Raw genomic sequence first — 21,216 nt, 5'->3', positions numbered from 1 at the left:
CTCTTGGATGACTAAGCGGGGTTCGTGTACGGGGAGGAACTTCACATCCCAGATGGAGAGTGACAGAATCAATTGCGCGCGCGTCAATCAGTCACCCCCGACGCCGGGTGTTTTCTGCCACCGCCTGAGACAAAGCAATTTGAGTTGGAGGGAGTTGTCTACATTTTCCACTTGTTGTTTGTCATGACACAATTCTCACTTTTGGCAGCTTGAGTCAGAGTGTTTTCTCAAGTTTCCTGCAGACTTTCAGTGAAATGTGTTTTTTACACTTACTGTATGTTGTGGTGGAAAACTCTTTCACCAGCGGGTCACATCTGGATGAAATCCTTTCTGAACACTTCATCACAGACTTGTCCCAAGTTTGTTGCTTCTTTGTTCTATTTTCATCAGTGTTTTTGCTGCTTTTCTAGCCGATAAGAACCCGGACCCATTTTATGCTTTTAGGAAAATTATGGGGGACATAAGACAGACTAAATAGACCACATACAACACATTTCTGACATTTTTTTCAAAACACCACCCCCTACTGTCCAAGATCTCAAATGTTACATATGTGTCACATTGGGCGTTGAGAACTTGGATTATTTCATGTTTTAGGAAAATTTGGACGTGTGACACCTGTTTCCCCGTGGGTTCTTATGGGCTAGACTCAGAAGCATTGACTAACAACTTTTGGACGCCATGACATTTTAATGACTGAAGGCTGTAGTTTTAAGAGGTGAAATCAAAGCAGGTGCACAAACATTCACGGCGCTGATGTTTCTAAAGCAGGTAGTTTTGTCAGAGCTAAACCTGCAGATCCTGCTTTAAACCAGCTGTCAATAGACCATTGAGTGGAAGGACACACATAACATGGTTGCCACACTCCGCAGACAGAACAACGCTGCTACATCTGGGCGATATTATCCACAGACTGTGAAACATCAGCAGTCTGTCAAGACCACGACCGGTGAGGCAGGGAGGGGGAGCTTCAACAGGGAGCACAAAAGTGTGCTACACCCGCAGGTGCTCCGAAGACGAGTGCTACACCCTCAAGGGCTTCACAGCAGGCTGCTAGAACCCCCCAGTGTGCACCTGCCAAACCACAGCAGGTTGACATGGTCAAGGGCGGCGATGGGGTTGAGGATTCCCCCAAGCAGGCTACAATTCACGTCCCTGAGCCCCAGCATCTGCATCAGCAGCACAGCACCAGAGACATGGAGGAGATCGACATCAACATCAAGGAGGAGGAGGAGGATGTCGCAGCTCTGGAGCAGCAGTTGCAGGGAACACAGGACAAGGCCTGTGATGGGGTTGAGGATTCCCCCCAGCATGCCACGGTTCACGTCCCTGAACCCCAGCATCAGGAGCTCGCCATCACAGAGACGGAGCAGACCACCGAGCTCAAGAGGGAGAATGAGGCTGTAGCAGCTGAGGTGGAGCGGTTAAGGAAGACGCTCTGAACAAACAAGGCTCTCCAGGATGAGGCGGCTGGAACATGGAGAAGAAGATCAAGGACCTGGAGCTTCAGCTTGAGGAGAGGAAGGCCACTGAAGCTGAGGCCCAGACACAGAGTGAGCTGGAGAGCCAACAGCTGCAGTGTCAGGAGACGTCCCGTTTCCTCAAGGCCATGAGGAAAATCCAACACATCACGGAGGAGGAGGTGACGACTCGGGAGGCAGCATTGGATGGTCTGATGCACATGATTGGCGACCTGGAGGAGCTAATGAAAAGGGCGGACAAAAAGCCGAAAAACCCTCTCTGAGAAAAAGATTCCTCAAGTTATTCAAATGAACTGGGGGACCATTTGCTACCCTACTCATCCTCCAAGCTGACCTTCCAACTAGATTTCCCGAACACAAATTTGGTCCACTAACCCCTTCCATTTACCCTCATTATCAAACAACCCCCTCACCCAAAAAATTACAAAAAATACAAACAAAATACAAACAAAAATAACAAAAAGTTCAAATAAATTACAAAAACATAAAAAATAAAAACATAATAGAAATAATAATAACAGAAAATCCAAAAATAATTGTCTCTAAATCTGAATTCATTTAGATATTTCTCAGTTTCTCTGCAGTGAATACTATATTTCCAACAATAAACACAGCATGACAGTGACAGTGTTGGATGAAGGCTAAAAAAAGGAAGATTTGCAGTTGTTTTATAAAATGGTTTCACAGTTTAAACATTGTTAAGTGGCGGTAATTCACTTCTTTCAGCCGTATACATTTTTACACACATATTATAATGGATGACCCCACCTACTTTTCTTTAAAGGTTTCTGATGCACATACTTATTTCCAATTATCTTTTCTCTTTAAATATGTAAATGACCATCAGGTTCTTTAAACAGTTTTTGTAGTTAGAACTAATTTGCTCATTTACAGTACAGCAGTACTTATGAATACTAAGTGCAATTTTGATGTACTTTATTAAGTATCTCCATTTTTGTGTGACTTTATACTTCAGCTCTTTCATTTCAGGGGGAAATATTGGCCTTTGTGCTCAACTACATTCTATAGGCCTATTTTTTTTATATCTGTTAGCTTTAGTTAGCTTGCTACTTTTCACATTAAGAATTTACATACAATTCATGTTAGAATTTTACTGTGAAATATGATGCATCGTCATAGACTAAACAGGCAGTATATGGAATAGTTATAATAAGCTTCACCTTGACCAGCAAGAACATTAATATATCATTTTGTTACTGCATCAGTGATAATAATCCAATAGTACACTACTGACAGGGCCCATTCTTCATAACAAGAACTTTCACTTTTGATACTTTAAGTAAATTGTGCTGATAATACTGCTGTGCTTTTACTTAAGTAAAAATGACCTAAATTCATGTATTTTTCCCATTGCATTGCTTTTAAAGTCCAAGTAAAAAATAAAAAAGTAAAGTCCAAAACAAGGCAGTAACATCCTCTTTATTGCATAACAAACCTTCAAGAATCAAACTTATAATGCTGTAGAGCTGATATGAAAAAGGTGATTTAAATCTCCCCAATTTCTGAAACTGTTATCTTGCATAACAGTTCAGACCCGTATGGATTTGGTTAGATTCAGAAGACAATGAAAGCAGATGGATATGCATAGAAAAACAAGAATTGAAAAGAACTCTGCTGAATGTAGTTCCCTTTGTTGGTTCCATAACAAAGTGGGGTCAATTACTGAGAACCCAATAATACAACACAGTTTGAAGTTTAGAGTTTGTGGTATTCCTGAACAAATGATAATGTAACTCTGCACTATTGTACAACACAGCATCTCATCTGATGTCCTGCCTGTGTGAAGTTGTGGTTGTTTAATATTCAGCAGTCTCGTGAATGAAAACAGAATTCCTAAACAGTACGATTTTGGTTTTGGCTCCAACATAGTGATCAAGTTAGCATGTCCTGCAGGACGCCTTGAACGTCTCCTGCTTGGACGCACTTCAGATGTTCAAATACTGAGGTAGTTCAGGCAGAAATCAGCTCCAGTCTTTGATGTTTTGTCTCTTTGTGTGTGTGCGGTTTAGGATCCAGTGGATTTAAAGCACGAGGCAAGATGTTTGAAGTCAAATCCACCTCCGGGAAGCTGCTCTTCTCCGCCGACGAGCAGGAGGTGGTGGTGGGCGCCGAGAGGCTCCGAGTGATGGGTGAGTGACCGGCTGTCAGGATCCAGAGTGTGACACCAGAACGACCACCTAGTACTGTTGTTGGTGCTGTTCCAACAGAGGACATTTGCCTCTCCAGATATTTGTTGCTGTGACTTTGGATCTTGTTTTGTTGTAGCTGGTTTTGTTATCGGCACCAAGAAGTTGAAGCTACTTCCTACTTCTAGAAAAACTTGCCTTTTTAAGGATGTGAAAGCTGCACCTTAATCTTTGTCGGAGTGGAAATATAATTTGACTATGACTCAGATTTGTTCATTAAACCAACTGGAAACATACATACCACACACACACACACACACACACACACACACACACACACACACACACACTACACTCTGTAACTGAGCTCGCGTTATGTGTCAAGCTGACATACAATAAATGCAAAGTAGAATAATGTAATGCTTATATTAGCATCATAAGCAGTCAGTAGAGAGGAGAGCAGGGCTCAGATCAGTGCTGTTGGTACTCGTGTCTGAGAGGAGTAAGATGACAACTAGCAAGAGAGGATGAGGAAGCTTTTTTTCCGTAGATATAAAAAGCTCGGTGAAGAGACTGATGGTGGAGAGCTCGTATTTGTCAACAGGACTCAGGGGGGAGAGGGTGTCATGTAGCCCTTACACAAATGAGTTTTATGCTCATGACAGGAGGTAAGACGTGACGGAGCTGTTCTGGCGGCGGCGGCAGCGGCCGGTCGGCCTCTCGCCGACTCCGCTGCGACAGGTGATTTCCTGTGAGAGCAGAGGGATGAAGCTGAGGATGGTGAAGGCAAAATTAGTTCCCAAAACATGAATGCAAGCATGAACAAAGCATCTGCATACAATGACAGTGGCAATAGAGAAGAACATCCTGTAGATTCACAGCAAGGTTTGATGGGAAATATAATCCGCCCACAGGAAGCGACTGACTTAAGCTTAATGCTGACTTCCCTTTTCTAAACTGGCCTGAGTAGAGATGCAAAACTCTTTTTGAGGTAGTATTTTTGGCTTGGGAAGCGGAGAGGCTGACATGGTTGGCATCTCAGAGGTTTATATCGTGAGGACACTGTTGCTGGGTGTTGACAACACCAGGGAGGACCACATTGTGGAAGCTAATGGGGATCCATTAAAGAATAAAGATTAGACACCTTGGTTCCCTCTTTGAAGAGTGGATGGACATGATTGCCTGTGATGTGATGTTTGTAAAGTGAAGACAGTAGCTTTACTCCAAAAAGACTCAACAAGGCCTGTAGGAGCAGAATGTGAATTTATTTATGTGTAAAATATGGTGTATTGGGATCGTGTCTCAGAACCTTTGAGGTCAGGTGTTTCACCCGGAAGACAAACAGTTTTGACCGCTGATGCAGATAGGAAGCAAATGGTGTTACACGTGTGGAGGTATGGAAAGTGGAGGAAACCTGTTTTGAGTTTATGGTCATTGACACATTTTGTATTGGAAATAAATGGACGAAGTCTCCAAACGGCGAGTTTGACTTTGACGGATTATCATTCATCAGACACGGTAACAGCAGCGCGTCAATTAACTTATCCAGGTGCAGCACCTCAGTGCCTCTATAAGGCCTATGGAGAAATACTTCGCCTTTAAATTCAATGAAAAGAAGTTGATGCTGCTGTTTAGACAGTTGTATTACTTCATGTTTACAGAAATTATTTAAGTAGAAGCTACAAGATGATGTCATTCCTAAAATAAATTTAGATGCAAAATTTCAGTTCATTTTATTGTGTCTGCATCTATTCATGGACATATGTAATGGATTTCAGACAGCAGAATGAGTGAAAGTAAATACTGTTGCAGTAAGAGACGTTGGCTACCATAAGAAAGTTATACTGGAAACAACGTGCTTGAAATATATTTTAATTCGTCTGCATTTAATGTTATTAAATTGTTGTTTAATTAGGCTTGAACTAAAATAACTTGTAGTGAGCATCATTAACATTAACAAAATACAGAATCTGCACGGTAGACACACATGTTTTCTGGAGATGTGATGTCTTTGAATCCCGGTTCATCTCCTTTTTTCGTTTTTTTTTATTTTCTTGCATCCTTTCCCTTCATTTCTTCCTTTCCTACCTCCTGCTTAAAAACATCTTTTCTTTCTCCCGTTCCCGCTTCCTCTCTAACATCATTCACCATTATGCGTCCATCTGCCATCATTCACCATCACTCATCCGTCCGCCCACCCGTTCATCAATTCATCCGTTCAGTCTCATTAATAGATAAACAGATATTTGAAGTTTTTCCCTCTTGACTGGGCCGCACTTAAGAGCTCCCATGGGTGTGCTCCCCCCCCTCTCCCTCTGACTTTCTCTCTCTTTGACACACACCTTTCAGAGCCCTCTGTGTGAGCAATTACTCTTCATCCTCATCTACATTCATTTACATCCTTTCCAGCCTCACTGAGTCAGAGTTCATTACTGTCAGCCACCTCAGCAAAGTGCTCCTCTTAACAGAGGGAGACACAGATGGAGGGTGGAGACAGCGGGCGGGGAGGGACGAGGAAGGACAGGTAGCATTGTGAGTTGTTTAATAGAAAGGAGTTGTTTTTGACGCGGCGTTTATTTCAAAGTCGAAGCTACAAGAACGTTCACCCGTCGCTGCCTATTTAAACTCAGCATCAAGCTTTAATATCCGCAAATCCTGACATCAGTAAACACAACAAGCTTATGTTTACCGAACCCACCGCTGTGATCGCTGTTGCTTGACGTTCACACATGCTGTGTGGGGTCTCTTTGATTTCCAACTTGAAACTGGAAAAGATCTGCAACAACATGAGTGTTTGGAAGATTCTTTGGTGAGTGTGAGCAGAAAAGGGGAAGCAGAGGAGAACTTTCAACACAGTGTTGATACACAGACAACCGATTTTTTTATTTTAATTAATTATTGTTGGCACCTGTTCTCGGAGCTCTAGGGCTAAAGCTATGAGGTTTGTCCTGAAGGAGGCTCTGGAGGCCATGGGGTCTTTATAATTAATAGGGTTTTCTCCTCAAAGCCTTGAACGTGTAAGCAAATTTCATGGCCTCGTGACTATAACATATTAAAGCTGCTACTTTATCTGAGGGGGCACTGAAGCGAAGCTCAGAATGTCCTGTGGGGAGCGTTTGTACATTAAATCCTGACTTTCACAAAATATATATAAAACCTTATAAGTGGTGGAGCTAATGCTGTAAAGTTTATCCTGATTTGGGTGCTAACAGAAAGGTCTGGACATCACCGAAGTCACAGTGATCCGTGCGCTGGGGGGTCATGGACAGCAAATTTAACGGACATCTGGTCAGTAGCTTTTGACATAACTTGTCATGGGACAAAGTGATTGTCATGGGGATATTTTGACCTGACATTAGATGAAAGAGCAGGGAATCATGAATATCATACACACATAAATTAATAATTTAAGATTAGGAAAAGGCCATGGCTTCATGGTTAGAGGACCGTTATTGTCGTGGTTAAAATAATGGCTGCTGAGGTTATGGAACGATCGTGGTCATGGTTCAAAGATACCAGTGTTGACTGTTAGTAGGAAAGAGATGCCACACTTGTTGAGAGAAAGAAAATGTACCAAATGTCAGTCAGGTTTTGTCCTCTGTTGAATTGGGACTCAGATTATGACATAGCAGTACAAAGCAGACTTTGTCATGATATGTTCAGCCGTTGGATCCCACTGACTCTTACAATGGCTGCAGGTTTGTCTGTTCTAACTCTTCTTTTAATTCATGCAGTCCAAGAGCCAATCACACAAATCATGCACACGGGTTGTGTCCTCTGGAACCAGAAAGACAAAGGTGGAAGAAAAAAAAAGTCTGCATTGACTTTCATAGCACTTCAGTCACTTGTGGTGACAAGGCTAGAAAAAGCCGCTGGGAGAAGGTGTAGGGAGAGAGTCGGAGCAGAAACACAGAGGGAGAGAGCGCCAACAATTTGCCAGTTACTCCATTTATCGCCACAGCCGTTTGATGAGGCCGCTCAGGGCTACGAGGCTAATCAAACACCTTGGCAACCGCTGCCTCAGCAGGCAGAGATGTCCCCTTGATTTCCCAAAAGGCTTCTGTTGTACTAAAAGTTTCTGTGTGCGGCACCTGAGTGTGTATTCATGATTGTTTTATTAAAGTCTTTCTGCATGTGTCTTCATCTCTGTACCTCCATTTTTAAATAGCTGCTGCAGGTCTTTGAAGATTTCCAATACCGCTGCCAAGAGGATACATGAACCTCAGCACCGAATCCACAAGGATCCTTTTTTATAGTTTACAAAATAAGCCAGAATCCTCAAATTATTTCATTTGCCTTGATAACACACAAGAATTTAGTCTCGTGTACAGTAAAATAAAGTCTGTAAATAAAATCAGGAAGTATTTGATGAAAGGACACCTAAAAAATCAAGCATCTCACCAAATCGTTGTGCCACTTTTATGTTTCCATATTCAAAGGTTACCAAGGTTATTAGTGGTGGTTTGATACTTAGCCCTAAATAAGAGGCTACATTAATTCAAATATGTTGGACATTGCAAATGTACATTATAATTTGAATTATAGCTATCACAATATGAAAAATATAAATGCAACTTTTTACTAACATTACCATCCACATTTCTGAGTGTTAGTAAAATTCTGTGTGAATGCACTTGAATGCTGTCTGCATCACATTTTCCAGACAAGCGATCCCCTGTGGCTGTGTGTGAATAATGACTGTTGTCTCTCAGAGGCAACGTGGCAAATAGCTTGTTGTTGTAGCACCATAAAACCTCTTAGAGAGGATGTTCGAGAAGGTGTTTTTGACGCTGGAGACGGCACTTTGCACCCTGGCTGCAACCAACAGTCAAAGTTTATATCTTTTCATCATGACTACCGTCTTTCACGTTTTAGATTCACCTCATATGAACTGATTTTGGAAGTGTGGTGGGTCATTCTGTAGGACACTGACACAGTCTTAGTTTGCTGTGTAAGTATATGGGTATTATGGCACATTGGCTCTTAAAGTACACAGATTTTGCTGCAAGGCTCCAAAGATTTAAGTGTAATACGTGTTCAGCTGCATGCTATGTGCATGCATTCACAGCCAGCGTTTATCTGTGCATGTGATCCTGTCTGTCCAACAGACGAGTGCAGATCAGACCTGAGGAAGAGCTGCTGTCTGATCTCTCGTCCCTTTGACGTATGAAGGCTGTAGAGGCTTATAAAGCTGCCACATGTCATTAGAAAGCCCATCCTTCCTCCTCTTCCAATAAAATAAATAATTATACCCTGCATATGACTTTAATTGGTCCAACTGAGGTCATTGGAAATCCATGATACTGCTATCATTGGCTTCATTACAGCTATTTACAGTCCAGTCAGACACACTGACTGGCTCCCAGCACACAGACAGTAAATGAGAGCACAAACACGGGAATATGATGATGGGCTGGGTCAAATCATACTGTAGCTAAAATACTTTTTATGGTTTGTTTCAGCCCGCTTCGGCAGCAGATTCAATTCAATTCAATTTAGTCTCATTTTTAAACAACATTGTTTATGGGCATTAGCTTAAAATAATAATAATAATAATAATAATAATAATACATACCAGGACTTTTTGCATGCTGGAACTAATTTCTTGTATCAGGTCCAATTTCACGACTCTATATTCAGATGTGATTGGGTGCCATTAAGCTTGCTTGGTAGTCGCTGCATCGTAATTGTCCTCAGAGTTAAATTATTATTTTGAAGTAATGCAATAATAATGATTCAACTTTTTATATTAGTCTGTAATCACAACTGCATTTCTAGACAACCATAATTTTGGCTGCATAATCTTAAACGCAAAAAAAAGACTTGAGAACAAATGGAAACCAGTCCATCAGGAAACTCAAGAGAATAGCTGGAAGTAATAAGAAGTTAAAACCTGAAAAAAATACGAGTAAATACTTTTTGAACCTGTCCATTCAGAGGCAATTTCACTAAAAAAATAAAATCTTTTATAAGGAACAGTATCCAAAAATTCTCACTGAGTGAGTGAGTGTAAATCTGAAGGGCAGCAGCCGGGCACTGTAGCTGTCACACCATGGTGAGGTTTGTCTCGTCTTGGGTTTTTTGTCTTGTCATTTCCTGTTTTATTTTGAAAGCCTAACTCTCCTCTCGTTTCAGAGCATTTGCCCTCCCTCATATGTCTCCGAGCGTCAGCCTGATTACCTATTGTCTCCACCTGTTGCCTATTACCCTCCATGTGTTTAAATAGCCTGCGTCTCCCTTGTCTTGTGCCAGTGTATTTTTGTCCTAAGGTCGTTTCACCCGTGTCCGTCATAGCTCCACAGCCACAGATCGATATTCATAGTAAGCCTTTGATCCTCTCTGTGAGCTTTTTCTTTTTTGTTAAAATTTCATAGTCTAGTTCTGTTTTTTTGTGTTCCTTTGTTATTTTCTTTTCTGAATCGTAGTCCTCCTTGTGAGTGTTTTTTGTTTTTCGTAGTCTTGTTCTGTAAATATTTCGTAGCCAATTTATTATCCTCCTTGTGAGCGTTTTCTTTTTTGTTTATACTCTGAGATTAATATTAATATTCCTCCGTCTTTTAGGAGCGAAGTTTATTTTGATATCTTTATAGTGAATTTCTTTTGTTGGTTCATTTCGGTAATTTTGATAGCCTTGTTATTTTTCCTCCTTCTGGAGCGATTTCTGTTATCTAAGTTTTATAGCCTTGCTTCCTCATATCTGAGCGTTTTGTGTTATTTAAAGTTATTGTTTCCTTTGGTGTGTTGACCGCTATAGCTTGTCTAGTGAGACAGAGATATAGAATAATTTCATAGCCATTGTTTTCACGTCTGGCGAAGAGGTCATTGGTTTTTTTGTGGAATAAAATCTGCGATACTTTAACTCTGCACCTGAGTCCTCATTCAAGTCCCGGCCTGACAGTAGCTGAGGTTTGTAAGTCACTGGGTCAGCTGATATTCCCTCAACATATTTTCCTGCGAGCTGCACCCGCTCAGACCGCCTCGAATCAAACTCCAGTTCCAAAATAAGCACTGCTCACTCATGCGATGCCGTTCGTGCCGTTTCCCCCCTCAGAGCCACGGAGGAAACTGCAGAGCAGCCGACTGTACTGATAAATACAGTGTACAGCTTATAGCGACGAGTGGTCGAGGCCAGAGGTATTTAAACTTTTACAGGCAGAGAGCCCAGAGGAAGAAATACAGGAGTCACCTTGGAGCTCAGGATCAGAGTCGTGTTAACATCTCTGAAGGAAGTTGGTGACGTACACAACATTTCTTTAATGAGCATAACAAGGATAATATGGTTACTTACTGGCTGCGTGTGTTCATGTGTTTCTTTTCCTCTCTTTTTTTCATATCCTGCCTTCAAATATGTGTGGCTATTTTCATGGTATACAAAAAATAGATTTCAATAGGGCTGTCAAGTGATTGAGATAAGATCTGATTAATGTCTGCTGTGTGATTCATTAATCTAAATCAAGGTGGTGCGGTTCAGGTGTGACTTAACAGGGCTGGTGGCTCATGGTAGAGTCAGGGGCCGTGCTAGGTCTGACCTCCGAGCTCGCTGCTTTGTGTTGAGGTGATATTTCAGGCTTGAAATAATCCAATGGTGCGAAAATTCCTTTCTGTAGAAAAAGCAAATTGCGGATTATCAGCGGTTCCATTTTGGTGTTTTTATCATGGAAATGTTCCGTTCACTGGGCCATGATTTGTCATTTGCTTTGTTTGCAGTTGTTTGTTCAGTGATGTTTGGGGTCAGGCGACATCACAGATCTCCACTAACCTGTGTCAGCTTTTTTAGCATGTTATTTTTCTAATTAACTGACCTAAGTTGACACGTTATTTTGACGATGCTGGTTTTAAACATGGAAAAATCTGAAAATGCCGGTCTCACACTGTAGCGTCAACAAGGGAAATTTCAGCTTTTACAAAAACACCTGCTCAGACAAAGTTGGGTGCTGTGCAGCAGAAGTATTTCAGCTTTTTCTGACGGCTCATTTTGACTGTTTGTGCAGCCAGTCACACAGCACTGCTGATGCTGCCACAAACCTGCAGTTATGTGTATGCTGTCAGACAACAGACACATAAACTACAATTATTTCTCTACGTAAAAGGACACATTGCCTCCTATTGGACATAAATAAAGGTTTAGGCATCCAAACTATTCAGATATGGGAAAAGTTGGTTTTCTATGTGGACTCTCAGGGGACATAAATCCCCGATGAGTGAGTGTCCTGTGTTTGTTTCACCCATCCATCCAATCCACTTTTGCCAAATTGCGGACATTCTTACTCTTTATACCTCATTACAGTGCTCTGAATATCTAATAGATGCTAAAGGGTGCCTTCTGCATCTGAATGAGGTGCAGAGAGGCGTGACAAAGCAGCGCTATTTGATGCTTTGGCGATGAGACCAGGCTGCGTAAAAGAGCAACACAGTCCACATTCGGAGGAGGCGGGGTGGCGCAATTTGTCGAACAAACACAGGACTTTCACCTGTAGACTGCTGTTTGTGTCCCATGACCTCTTTAAACCTGGACTGCAGTTTAACAAACTACAATCGTTCTTTCACCACTAGCTGTGCTTTGACAGAGCCAAAATAAGTGTTAATCATTCTTAAGTTGCCAGATGTGAACATGAAAGTTTTGCAGAAAAGTTCAACGTGAACATTGTTTCCCACAAAATGTATTAGTCGGGGCAAATGAGTTGTAGATGAATGTAATCCAAAGACACGGTTGATTTACCCCATTGAATTACAAACCTTTAGGTAAGAAACTAATTGGCCTGAGTTGGGAATTAAAGCAGGGTTGTCAAAGTTGAAGGTAAATGTGTTCACGAAGCAAAGACACAAAGTGAAACGCTTCTGTGGATGTGAGCTCGTGAAATGCCTCTCTGTTTGGGAAGCATTTTCCACCTCGTAGTGTTTTGTGTATGTTTCATCCTCGCATTTCATTTATCTTTCATTACCCACATGGAAACACACACACATACCTCACCTTGCCTCCATCATAATGCCGACTGCGATTCTCAAAAACAAGTTTCCAAAGGACCCACAAAATAATGACATTACCTGACGATGTTTTTTTTTTCTCTGTAATTGTAATTAAACTCCTTTCATTACCTTCAATTACGTCCCAATGAGTCTCTGTCGGTGCTCATTCAAAATGAATTCAGCCCTTGATAATTGTTCACTGCAGACTGTAGGGGGAGGAAGTGAGCAGAGAGGAGAGGAAAAGAAAGGTGAGGAGAGAGGAAGGTAATTGGAAGAGAGCGTTCAACACCTCCTTCTTCCGTAGGAGACGTGTTATCAGCAGCCGGTCTGCTTTGATGCACTCACTGCGTAATTACCACTCCACATTATGGCACTCGGCCTCTTTCATATTCTGCAGAGGCAAATCAAGAATGGCTGAATGATTACAGGAAAGCATTGTGAAAGGAAAAGATTTCCATTTTTCTTTCTTGTCTACTTTCAAATACGTAGGCTTTCACTGCAGAGACTTCATCATCTCTGGTAGACTGAGATCAGAGTCAGGCAGCTCTTTGGTGCAAATCATAATCAATGATAGATCCATGCTTGGATTTGGCCACATTTACAAGCTCGAAACACGTTTGGCGGCAGCACGTTTGCACATCAAGAGATCAAAATAATTCATGGAAGAGTAATTTAGAGAAAACTTCCAAGCTTCATGTTTCATTCCAGATGAGACCTAAAATGTTTTGTGGAGTTTAAAGGACAGTTGTTTCCTCTGAAGCCTTCCTCGTTGTCCATCAGTTGTCGAGAGATGAGCATCAATAAGCAATCATCCCTGTTATTTTGCACTTTGAATTGTTTTATTTCATCTCGCTCGTCTAGACATGTAATCCCAACGGGCAGCCATTCAAAGCATGCAAGCTCTGTCTACTACAGCTCTTCTCTCTTAGCTGATGAAGCTCTGAAAATAAAGATTCACTCTATTAAAACACCACATTTGCAAGAAAAAACATTTTCCACTTGTATATTTCTCGGTGACTTCAAATTTTTAAAGTTAGAGTTCACTAAAAACACATTATACCATTAAATAGCTACTGAAAAACAAAAGACAGTGTTAGAAAACTGTCATGTGACTGATTTTTGGTTTCATCAGTAAACTGCACTGTGCACATTATGGGTCGTTATGTCACCGTGCAGCACTTGAACACGCATTGGTGCCACACTTGAAAGCTCTTTGTTTAGTTAGTGCATTAGTAATGGGTGGACCGCTCCTTCATCACCCCCTTTCAGTTTCACAGGTCATCATCATCGTGATGGAGGCATTTTCTTGCTGTTCAGTTAATGTTTCATGTGTTTTCAATTTGCATGCAGGGGATATTAATGTTATGCTAGATTTGTAATGGACTGGAGCTTCCCATGCATACGTAAAGACTAATGTTAGTGAGTTAACTAACCTGAGTTAATACCCTAACCAAATTAAGAACCTGTTAGCTAATGTTATATAACGCAATCTGCAGTTTCTGATATGGCGCAGGTAAATTAGCCCCAGCAGGGCACCAGAAAAAAGAGATTACAGCCCAGATAGCTTTAAAATGTATGAGTTTTTTTTTTTTTTTTTTGTTCGTTTTATAGCTCAGGGTTAGTTTATGGCCCACCAATGCACAATTAATAATCAGACGAGGTCTAAACATTTCATTCAACACTAGCTAGTATTAGCCCTGCTGATTATCATAAACAGCCTCCAATCAAAATAAAAGACAGAGAGAAGCACTGAAAAGACAGACTTTGCTGACAACATTAATTTGTTCTAAGCAGAATATTTTCAAGGCATTCATTCATTTGCAGCCCTTTTTATATCCCATGCTGAGCATTTTAATTTGGCTCGCCATGTGCCTTGTAAAGTATACCTTTAATCAGCGGATTAAATAGTAATGGACAGAAATGGATACTCTTTGGAGACCAACGGCAAATAAATGAATGTGCACATTTGGAAAAATCAGTCAGTATTCGATGAAGGGGGGTCTTTCATTTGGTAGAGATGTTTCTTCATCAAAGGTCACACCATGGGGATATGTGTGGTTTTAGTATTCTTCTCCCATAAGCGTCAATAGAACTGGCACCAAAGGCTGGCACCGAGCAGAGAACTCAAACGTAATGACCCTTCTCTCATATTCCAGTTTTCTTGAACCCAGCTGTCTCTCATCTTATAGTCTGGAGTTTTTTGAAGAAGCGGTCAGCGAAACTGACTTCATACTAAACCCATAGTAACAGAGGTCAGAGTTAGTGTTGGGACTTTCTAAACGATTGATGCGGTGAACATTTTTATGTTTTGCACATTAGTTTCCTTGTCATGAGTAGCACCACTCACTCACTGATGATTTTGAGGCTGGGAAGTGAAGGATCCAGTTCATCGAATTTTAACCCTTAAAAGAGACTAAAATTCAGGGTAGCTGCTACTCTGCTGTTAACTTCTATATTGAAACAAAATTCAGTCCAACCCTGCCTATAGTCCAGGACATCCTTCCAGCAGCTCAACTCGGCAACATCTGCATCTCCCCCTCTGGTCCTTCAGAGACTGGTCTGTGGATGATCTCATGCATGTGGGATCAGAGTCAGCGTTTCAGATGGCAGATGGACGAGACTATGCCAAACTCGTAACTCTTTAACGGCCTCTTTCTTTAATGCAACACTGAAAAAAACAAAAAAGAGAATAAAAAACATTAAATATTAATTCAAGGACTCTGGAGCGAACGAGAGAATGAAAGAGAGAAATGTGTTATCCTAAAATCTTAAGCGGTGCGATTGTATAAACTGCCTCCGAAGTGCAGAGAACCCCTGGTTGAACTCGGCAGATAACAAAGACGCTCTGTGCCTGCAGAGATTGTTGTGTTTGTGTAGGTCACTTCATTATTGCTGCAGAAACTGCGAAACTGTGGTGCTGTTCATTTAATCGAAGGTTGCACGCTCAAAACGGTCGATTTAACATGAGATTACAGGGGCAAGTTCTTACTCTGCAAGATCCTCAGGAGCTCCCCGTTCAGCCTTTTTACCACTTCTGTCTTTCTTTTGTAGTTTTAGTTATCACCCCGCACAGATGTGCAGCGTCAGAATGTTAAAATGAGACACAAGGTAAAAAGTAAGAAGTAGTCATCTGACCCTGATACCAGGGGCGGATTTAACAAATTTGGGGCCCAAGGCAAAGGCAGGCATGGGGCCCTCTGAAATGAGAAGACAACACACAAAACAACAGGTCAATTAAAATAAACATTTTAACAGAATACGCATGCACTTTTTCTACCAGTAGGTTCTCTGATAGTGGTGAAATGTATTAATAATAATTGTAATAATATTAATAATAATAGTAATATTTACTTAATTGCTAACGTAGAAATTTGAGGATTTCAAGCAACTTCAATTTTGTCTGTATCTCAGAAGCAAATACTGCACTTTCTACTCCACTAGTGAACATTATTTACATTGCTGGTTATATATTTCAAACCCTTCTTGCTCATTGGAAACCAACCATTTGTGATAAACTTAAAGTCTTCCTTTGAGGGTTGACTTCTTAAGCCAAAACTCAGTGAACTCAGTGATTCAAAATGATAGTTTCTATCATTTTGAATGCATAACTTAGCACATTAAGGACTAAAAACAACTGCCAAAATTACCTGTAAAACCTCTGGGTGATTTTGAAGTTTTCCTTGAAATTCAACACGAAAAAAAAAAGCCTACTAAATAATTGATTTCTCATCCTCTGTAGTAAATAGAAACGAAATTCAAAGCTGACTACAAAATGACACATAAGTTTCCCGTCTTCAATGGGATAAAGAAATACTTATTAATATAGCGGGGGTGGGGGGCATCACTCCTTCAACAGTTTTGATACTCACTAGTTGTTCATCTCCACACGTCGACAACGGACCCTCCCCAACAGGTGTCGACGTCACCGTTTCACTTGCCGGTTGTGGGTTCCTGCTGTTAGCCGCTGCCGCAGTGAAGAATGTACTCACTTTGGGGAATTTTGAGAGCAGCTTTCTGCTTTCCTCCTTTTTTCTCCTATTTTCAGCACCGCTGGGGTAACTTCTTTTCATCTTCTCTTCTCTTTGCGCCGTTTGTTTTCATACGTTTTGCCGCTGTCTTACCAGATCCTTTCTGCACATGCACAATAAGATGGACTGATCCAATGTAGTGGAGACTGAAGGGGGGCCCCGAGACACACATAATACAATAAGCATTCTGCTGGCATTTTAGCGAAAGGATTTTAATCAAAAACATAATTAATGTGTGCAAATAAGTAATAACTATATTAACCATAAGTGTATGAGGAGTTTTATGAGGCCCTCAGGAACTTGGGGCCCTAGGCAACTGCCTAGTTTTGCCTAATGGTAAGTTCGCCCCTGCCTGATACCATACAACTTAGACCCTGTTTACACTTGGTTTTAAATGCATTTTGGTGATCCGCTGAGAAACATCATCATTCATCTATTCTCAGTCTATTCGTTCATTTCATTTAATTTTTTTTTCCTGTTATGTCCTTATCAGGGATGTGTTAACATTTACACTACAGAGGATATTTGGTCAAAGCCTCCCAGACGCCCTCGGCAAGAGTTTGAGTGATCTGTTTGTATTTGGGGCTGTCCACCTGCGATCCGATCACCCAAGATGCATGTTTAAAGAGTACAAACAGGTTGCAAGAGAGAGAAATCATCATTTCAGAATGGATTTTTAGACTATTGTACTACACAGATTTACTCTTACTCAGCCTCTTACCAGAGGAGGTCATTTTTCAGTATAATGGTTGTAATTTCTGAAACTCTGTCTCATTTAAAAGAACATCTTTTTTTAATTCCCACACAAAAAGCCTAAAAAAGCCTTTTCAGACTGACATTGTGAATAATGTTTCACATGATATTATTTCCATCATTTCTTTCATCATCCTCACCGGGCTTTTTTCTTCTCCCTGCACTTTACTTTCCGATTTAGCATAAGTGGCACAAAGAAAGCTATGTCCACCAAACGAAACCATGTATTGCACTTTACCAGTTCATTAAGTCCACCTCGCTAACACTAGTGCAGCCGATGTCGACAGAGCAGAACCATGCATCGCACATCCTCCATTGGGCATCGTCCACTGATTTTAGCTTACAAATATCTAATGAATGAACTAAAACCCAACATTTTTACATATGATGAAGTGAAAGAATCAGGAGAAAGCCTACAAAGTAAACTGAATGTTCACTGGGGATGATTTATTTATGCATCATGCATCTAAGCAAAAATGCCCCAACAACAGCAGCTCAAACACACAAGTCCTGCAAAAGAAGTTCAAGTTGAAGGGCCGAATCACGGCAGCTTGCAATGTGTCGTACACCCAGCGCCCTCTTCATTTTACTTTCTCACAATGAAAAGGAAAATGTAACTTCAAATTCCAGGTTTTCACCTTCGTGGCACCTTGTTAATTCTGTGCTCTGCACCTTCATCTGAAACTGGTGAGAAAAATTAATAAGCTCTAGGGTCAAATTTTTGAACTCTGAGGGCAAATTATTTTTTTAGCTCACCTCATTAATGTGTGGGGTTTCCCAGCTCTGAACATCACTGATGGAGTCAAGAACCTAAATTTTTCTGATTATTGGTGTCATGACCTGCAAAAACTAAATCAAACAAGAACTTCTTGAAAAAAAAAGAAAACACATCATAAAAACATCCATCCTAAAGGGAAACAGACAGGAAACTTTCAGGAAACGGACTGGAAAGTTTTAAAAAACATCACCAACAACGTCTCGCGCTCCGTTTCTCTACACCCGAGCCCTGGGATTATTTTAACTGCACCTTTGACCTCAGCTTTCTTTCTCTCACGTTCTGATTTATACCCAGTTATTACTAAAACAGCTCCGACCTTCCACAGCTTCCGCTGGACAGACTGCTGATCACGGGGTCATGGCCAAACAGGGCTCAGAGATCGGCTGCCCTCTGCTCGCTCGCTCCGTGAGGTCTGACCCGCTCCTCCTCGGCTGTTTCGTAATGAGGGAAGTCTCATCGTGTTTTGATGTTTTCCTCCCAGCTGCTCAAAGGGAGCTGGTATTATTCTGCGTTTGTCTTCACCCTGTGGACCCTCAGTAGCCTGGAGCTAACCTTGCATCAGACTTTTGGCTCCAGGGTCGCCTTGGATGATAGGAAGCCTCTGTTGAAATGTTTGCCCTTGGGAGGGTGCCTTTTCTCAGAACTGCCTGTGAGGACTTTTAATGCATTTCTTTTTTCATGTGCTGGACCATTTTTCAGGGAAGACAGGCTGGAAAGGGGGACAAAAACAAAGAATGACAACCTGCTGCAAAGATCACAGGATAATTTTCAACCCGGGACGTTAAGTTGTGCCAAGTGAGCCCTCTGAGAAAAGTGCCTTTTTTGCCCTGAATTGGGCCTCCCAGGCACAATCCTCCCAGGCTGTATGCTGCTCCTAACTGGGGTTTGGGCATTTATTTGTTGCTAGTGCCAATTGCTACTTGAGTTAGTTACAGATACCAAAATGATGCTTTTTTTAAAAAATATCTTTGTCAGTTGAAAAGAAAAGCCAAACTTTTCAAATGTTGTTTAAACACAAGCAGCCTTACGTGAAAGTTGCCGAAGTAAAATAAAGTCTGATATTTGCTAAATTGTGATTTAAATCAGAAAATGTCCCATTAAAGAGAAAGTAGAAGGGAACTCTGAGCAGGCATTTCATTCCAGACTTTGCTGACAATTTTGGTCTGTGCCAAAAAAGTATTCAGTTTGAATACCCAGTGCGACTCCTTACAAGCTCTACCATGCTGTAGTTCATTGATGGCACAGGTCGGGATAATGGTCACAGTCTAGATTGGAACCTGCCAATCTCAGCATAGGAGGAAGCTGCCTGAGAGGAACGTCTACCTGGGAGCCTCAGCTCAGGGTAACATTCTCTTGCAGTGTGACATGTGGGATATTGTTCATTTGTGAGCAAATGTCACCTCCTGAGCCGGATTTTCATGTACTGAGGGTTTGTTACAAGAATGCCTTCATTACTGGCTTTAAGAAAGACAGTAGTGACGCAGCAAAATGTAATCAGCGCACTTAAATAGCATCCTGCTGGGGGGACTTTCTGCTTCAGCTAAGGCTAGGACGTCAAACACATTTAAGAACAAGCATGAAACATTTCAACAAATCACGAAATTACTGTTTACAACAAGCTTAATCTGCAGAAATCTTTTTTTTCGACATTGGTTGGCTTCTTTTCTCATATTTATGGAACATTATGACAAAACCAGAACACCTGACACCAAACTGAATCGCAGAGTCGGGATCAGTACAATAACCAGCCCTGGTGTCAGTGTGCATAGCAGCTGGGAGGGTGATTTCTTATCGAGCAGTACATCATCAGTGGGAAAGGTATAAAATAAACTATGCAACTATATACTGAACTATACAAAATGCATTAAATTTATCTTATTTTTCAGCCATTTCTTGCATTTCATGTCCATCATATTAAATGGAAACCCGACTACAAATACTAATGCTTCTATAAAATGAACATGTAATTATTGGGATGGCCTGTGATTTGTATGCCTTCTCACTGTGCGCTGTTTAAAAAATGATAATGGCTCTAGGAAGCCCTGTAAAACATCTCTCTAATATTTGATATTCAGTGCTAAGAAAGGTTTCTTATGACTTGGGGATCCATAACAAGTTGTGAGTGGCAGCTCTGGGGCTGCAAGTTTCAAACTTCAGTCACTGCAGAGACATATTTTTAGAAATTCATGCAATAAAACCTTCTCCTGTGCCGAGAATGATCAAAGTTTCCTCATGATTTACCATTGCACTCGCCCTATTTTTAGCACTACAAACTGACATTATTATATGGTGTCTATGGCAACGGTCCATTATCAGCTTCATATGACAGAAAGGCTGTGCAGTAACGAGGCATCTTAACTGTTTTAGTGCAACACAAAATTAAACATATTGTTCTGTGGTAAACCTTGACTACAGTTCAGCACCTGAGAAAATATCTACCTTCACATGAAAGTAGCTGGATGATCTTCATCTTTATGTCCCATCAACGCTCTCCCAGGCTCAGCCATATATCCAGCCCGACAGTTTCAGTCTCCGACTTTTATTTCCAGCTCTCCTTCCTTCAGAGTGGACACCGTTAAGCCGTAATAAGACTATAAAAGAAGCTTCAGAGTTACTGCGTATAGGGGGACGTCGCGGCGGAGAATTTATTCAAGGCGAGACACAGGCAGCCTACATTTCATGGTTTTATCTGGAGTGAATGGGAAACGTCCCGGTGTGCGAGCGGCCATTGGATTCCTGTCAGCTGACCACGTTAAGGAGATGATGAAGAATCCATTAAACCTCAGTGACTGTAGCTACTACTGACCTGTGTATGTGTGTGTGTGTGTGTGTGTGTGTGTGTTTGTGTATGATGGCACTGTTCATCTCATTAGGTTTAAAGGAGACCAATAAAATGAGCGGCAGACTAAGGGGACACTCGTAAAACGCAGTCTTAGTAAGTGTGAGTGTTGGAGATGTATGGTGAAGGGTGTTTACTTTGTTTAGTTTGAATGTCAACAGCAACATTTTAAAAAATGAGCCGCAAAAATCAAACCAACTGGTCTTAGTGTCCTTCAGCGTGT

General features: G+C 41.3%; 1 protein-coding gene across 1 annotated transcript in view; it reads left to right on the top strand.

Annotated features, from left to right (window-relative positions):
* The window catches only part of sgcd (sarcoglycan, delta (dystrophin-associated glycoprotein)), a 140,237-nt gene that overhangs the window by 70,802 nt on the left and 48,219 nt on the right, over window positions 1-21,216 (top strand). The window contains exon 5 of the mRNA XM_041952956.1: window positions 3,512-3,631. Within this exon, the coding sequence (XP_041808890.1) occupies window positions 3,512-3,631 (120 nt within the window). The remainder of the gene's footprint in view (window positions 1-3,511; window positions 3,632-21,216) is intronic.

Source organism: Chelmon rostratus, chromosome 14, assembly GCF_017976325.1.
Source record: "Chelmon rostratus isolate fCheRos1 chromosome 14, fCheRos1.pri, whole genome shotgun sequence".
Lineage (NCBI taxonomy): Eukaryota > Metazoa > Chordata > Actinopteri > Chaetodontiformes > Chaetodontidae > Chelmon > Chelmon rostratus.
The sequence above is the reverse complement of the archived record's forward strand: the minus strand, read 5'-3'. Positions and strand labels throughout refer to the sequence as shown.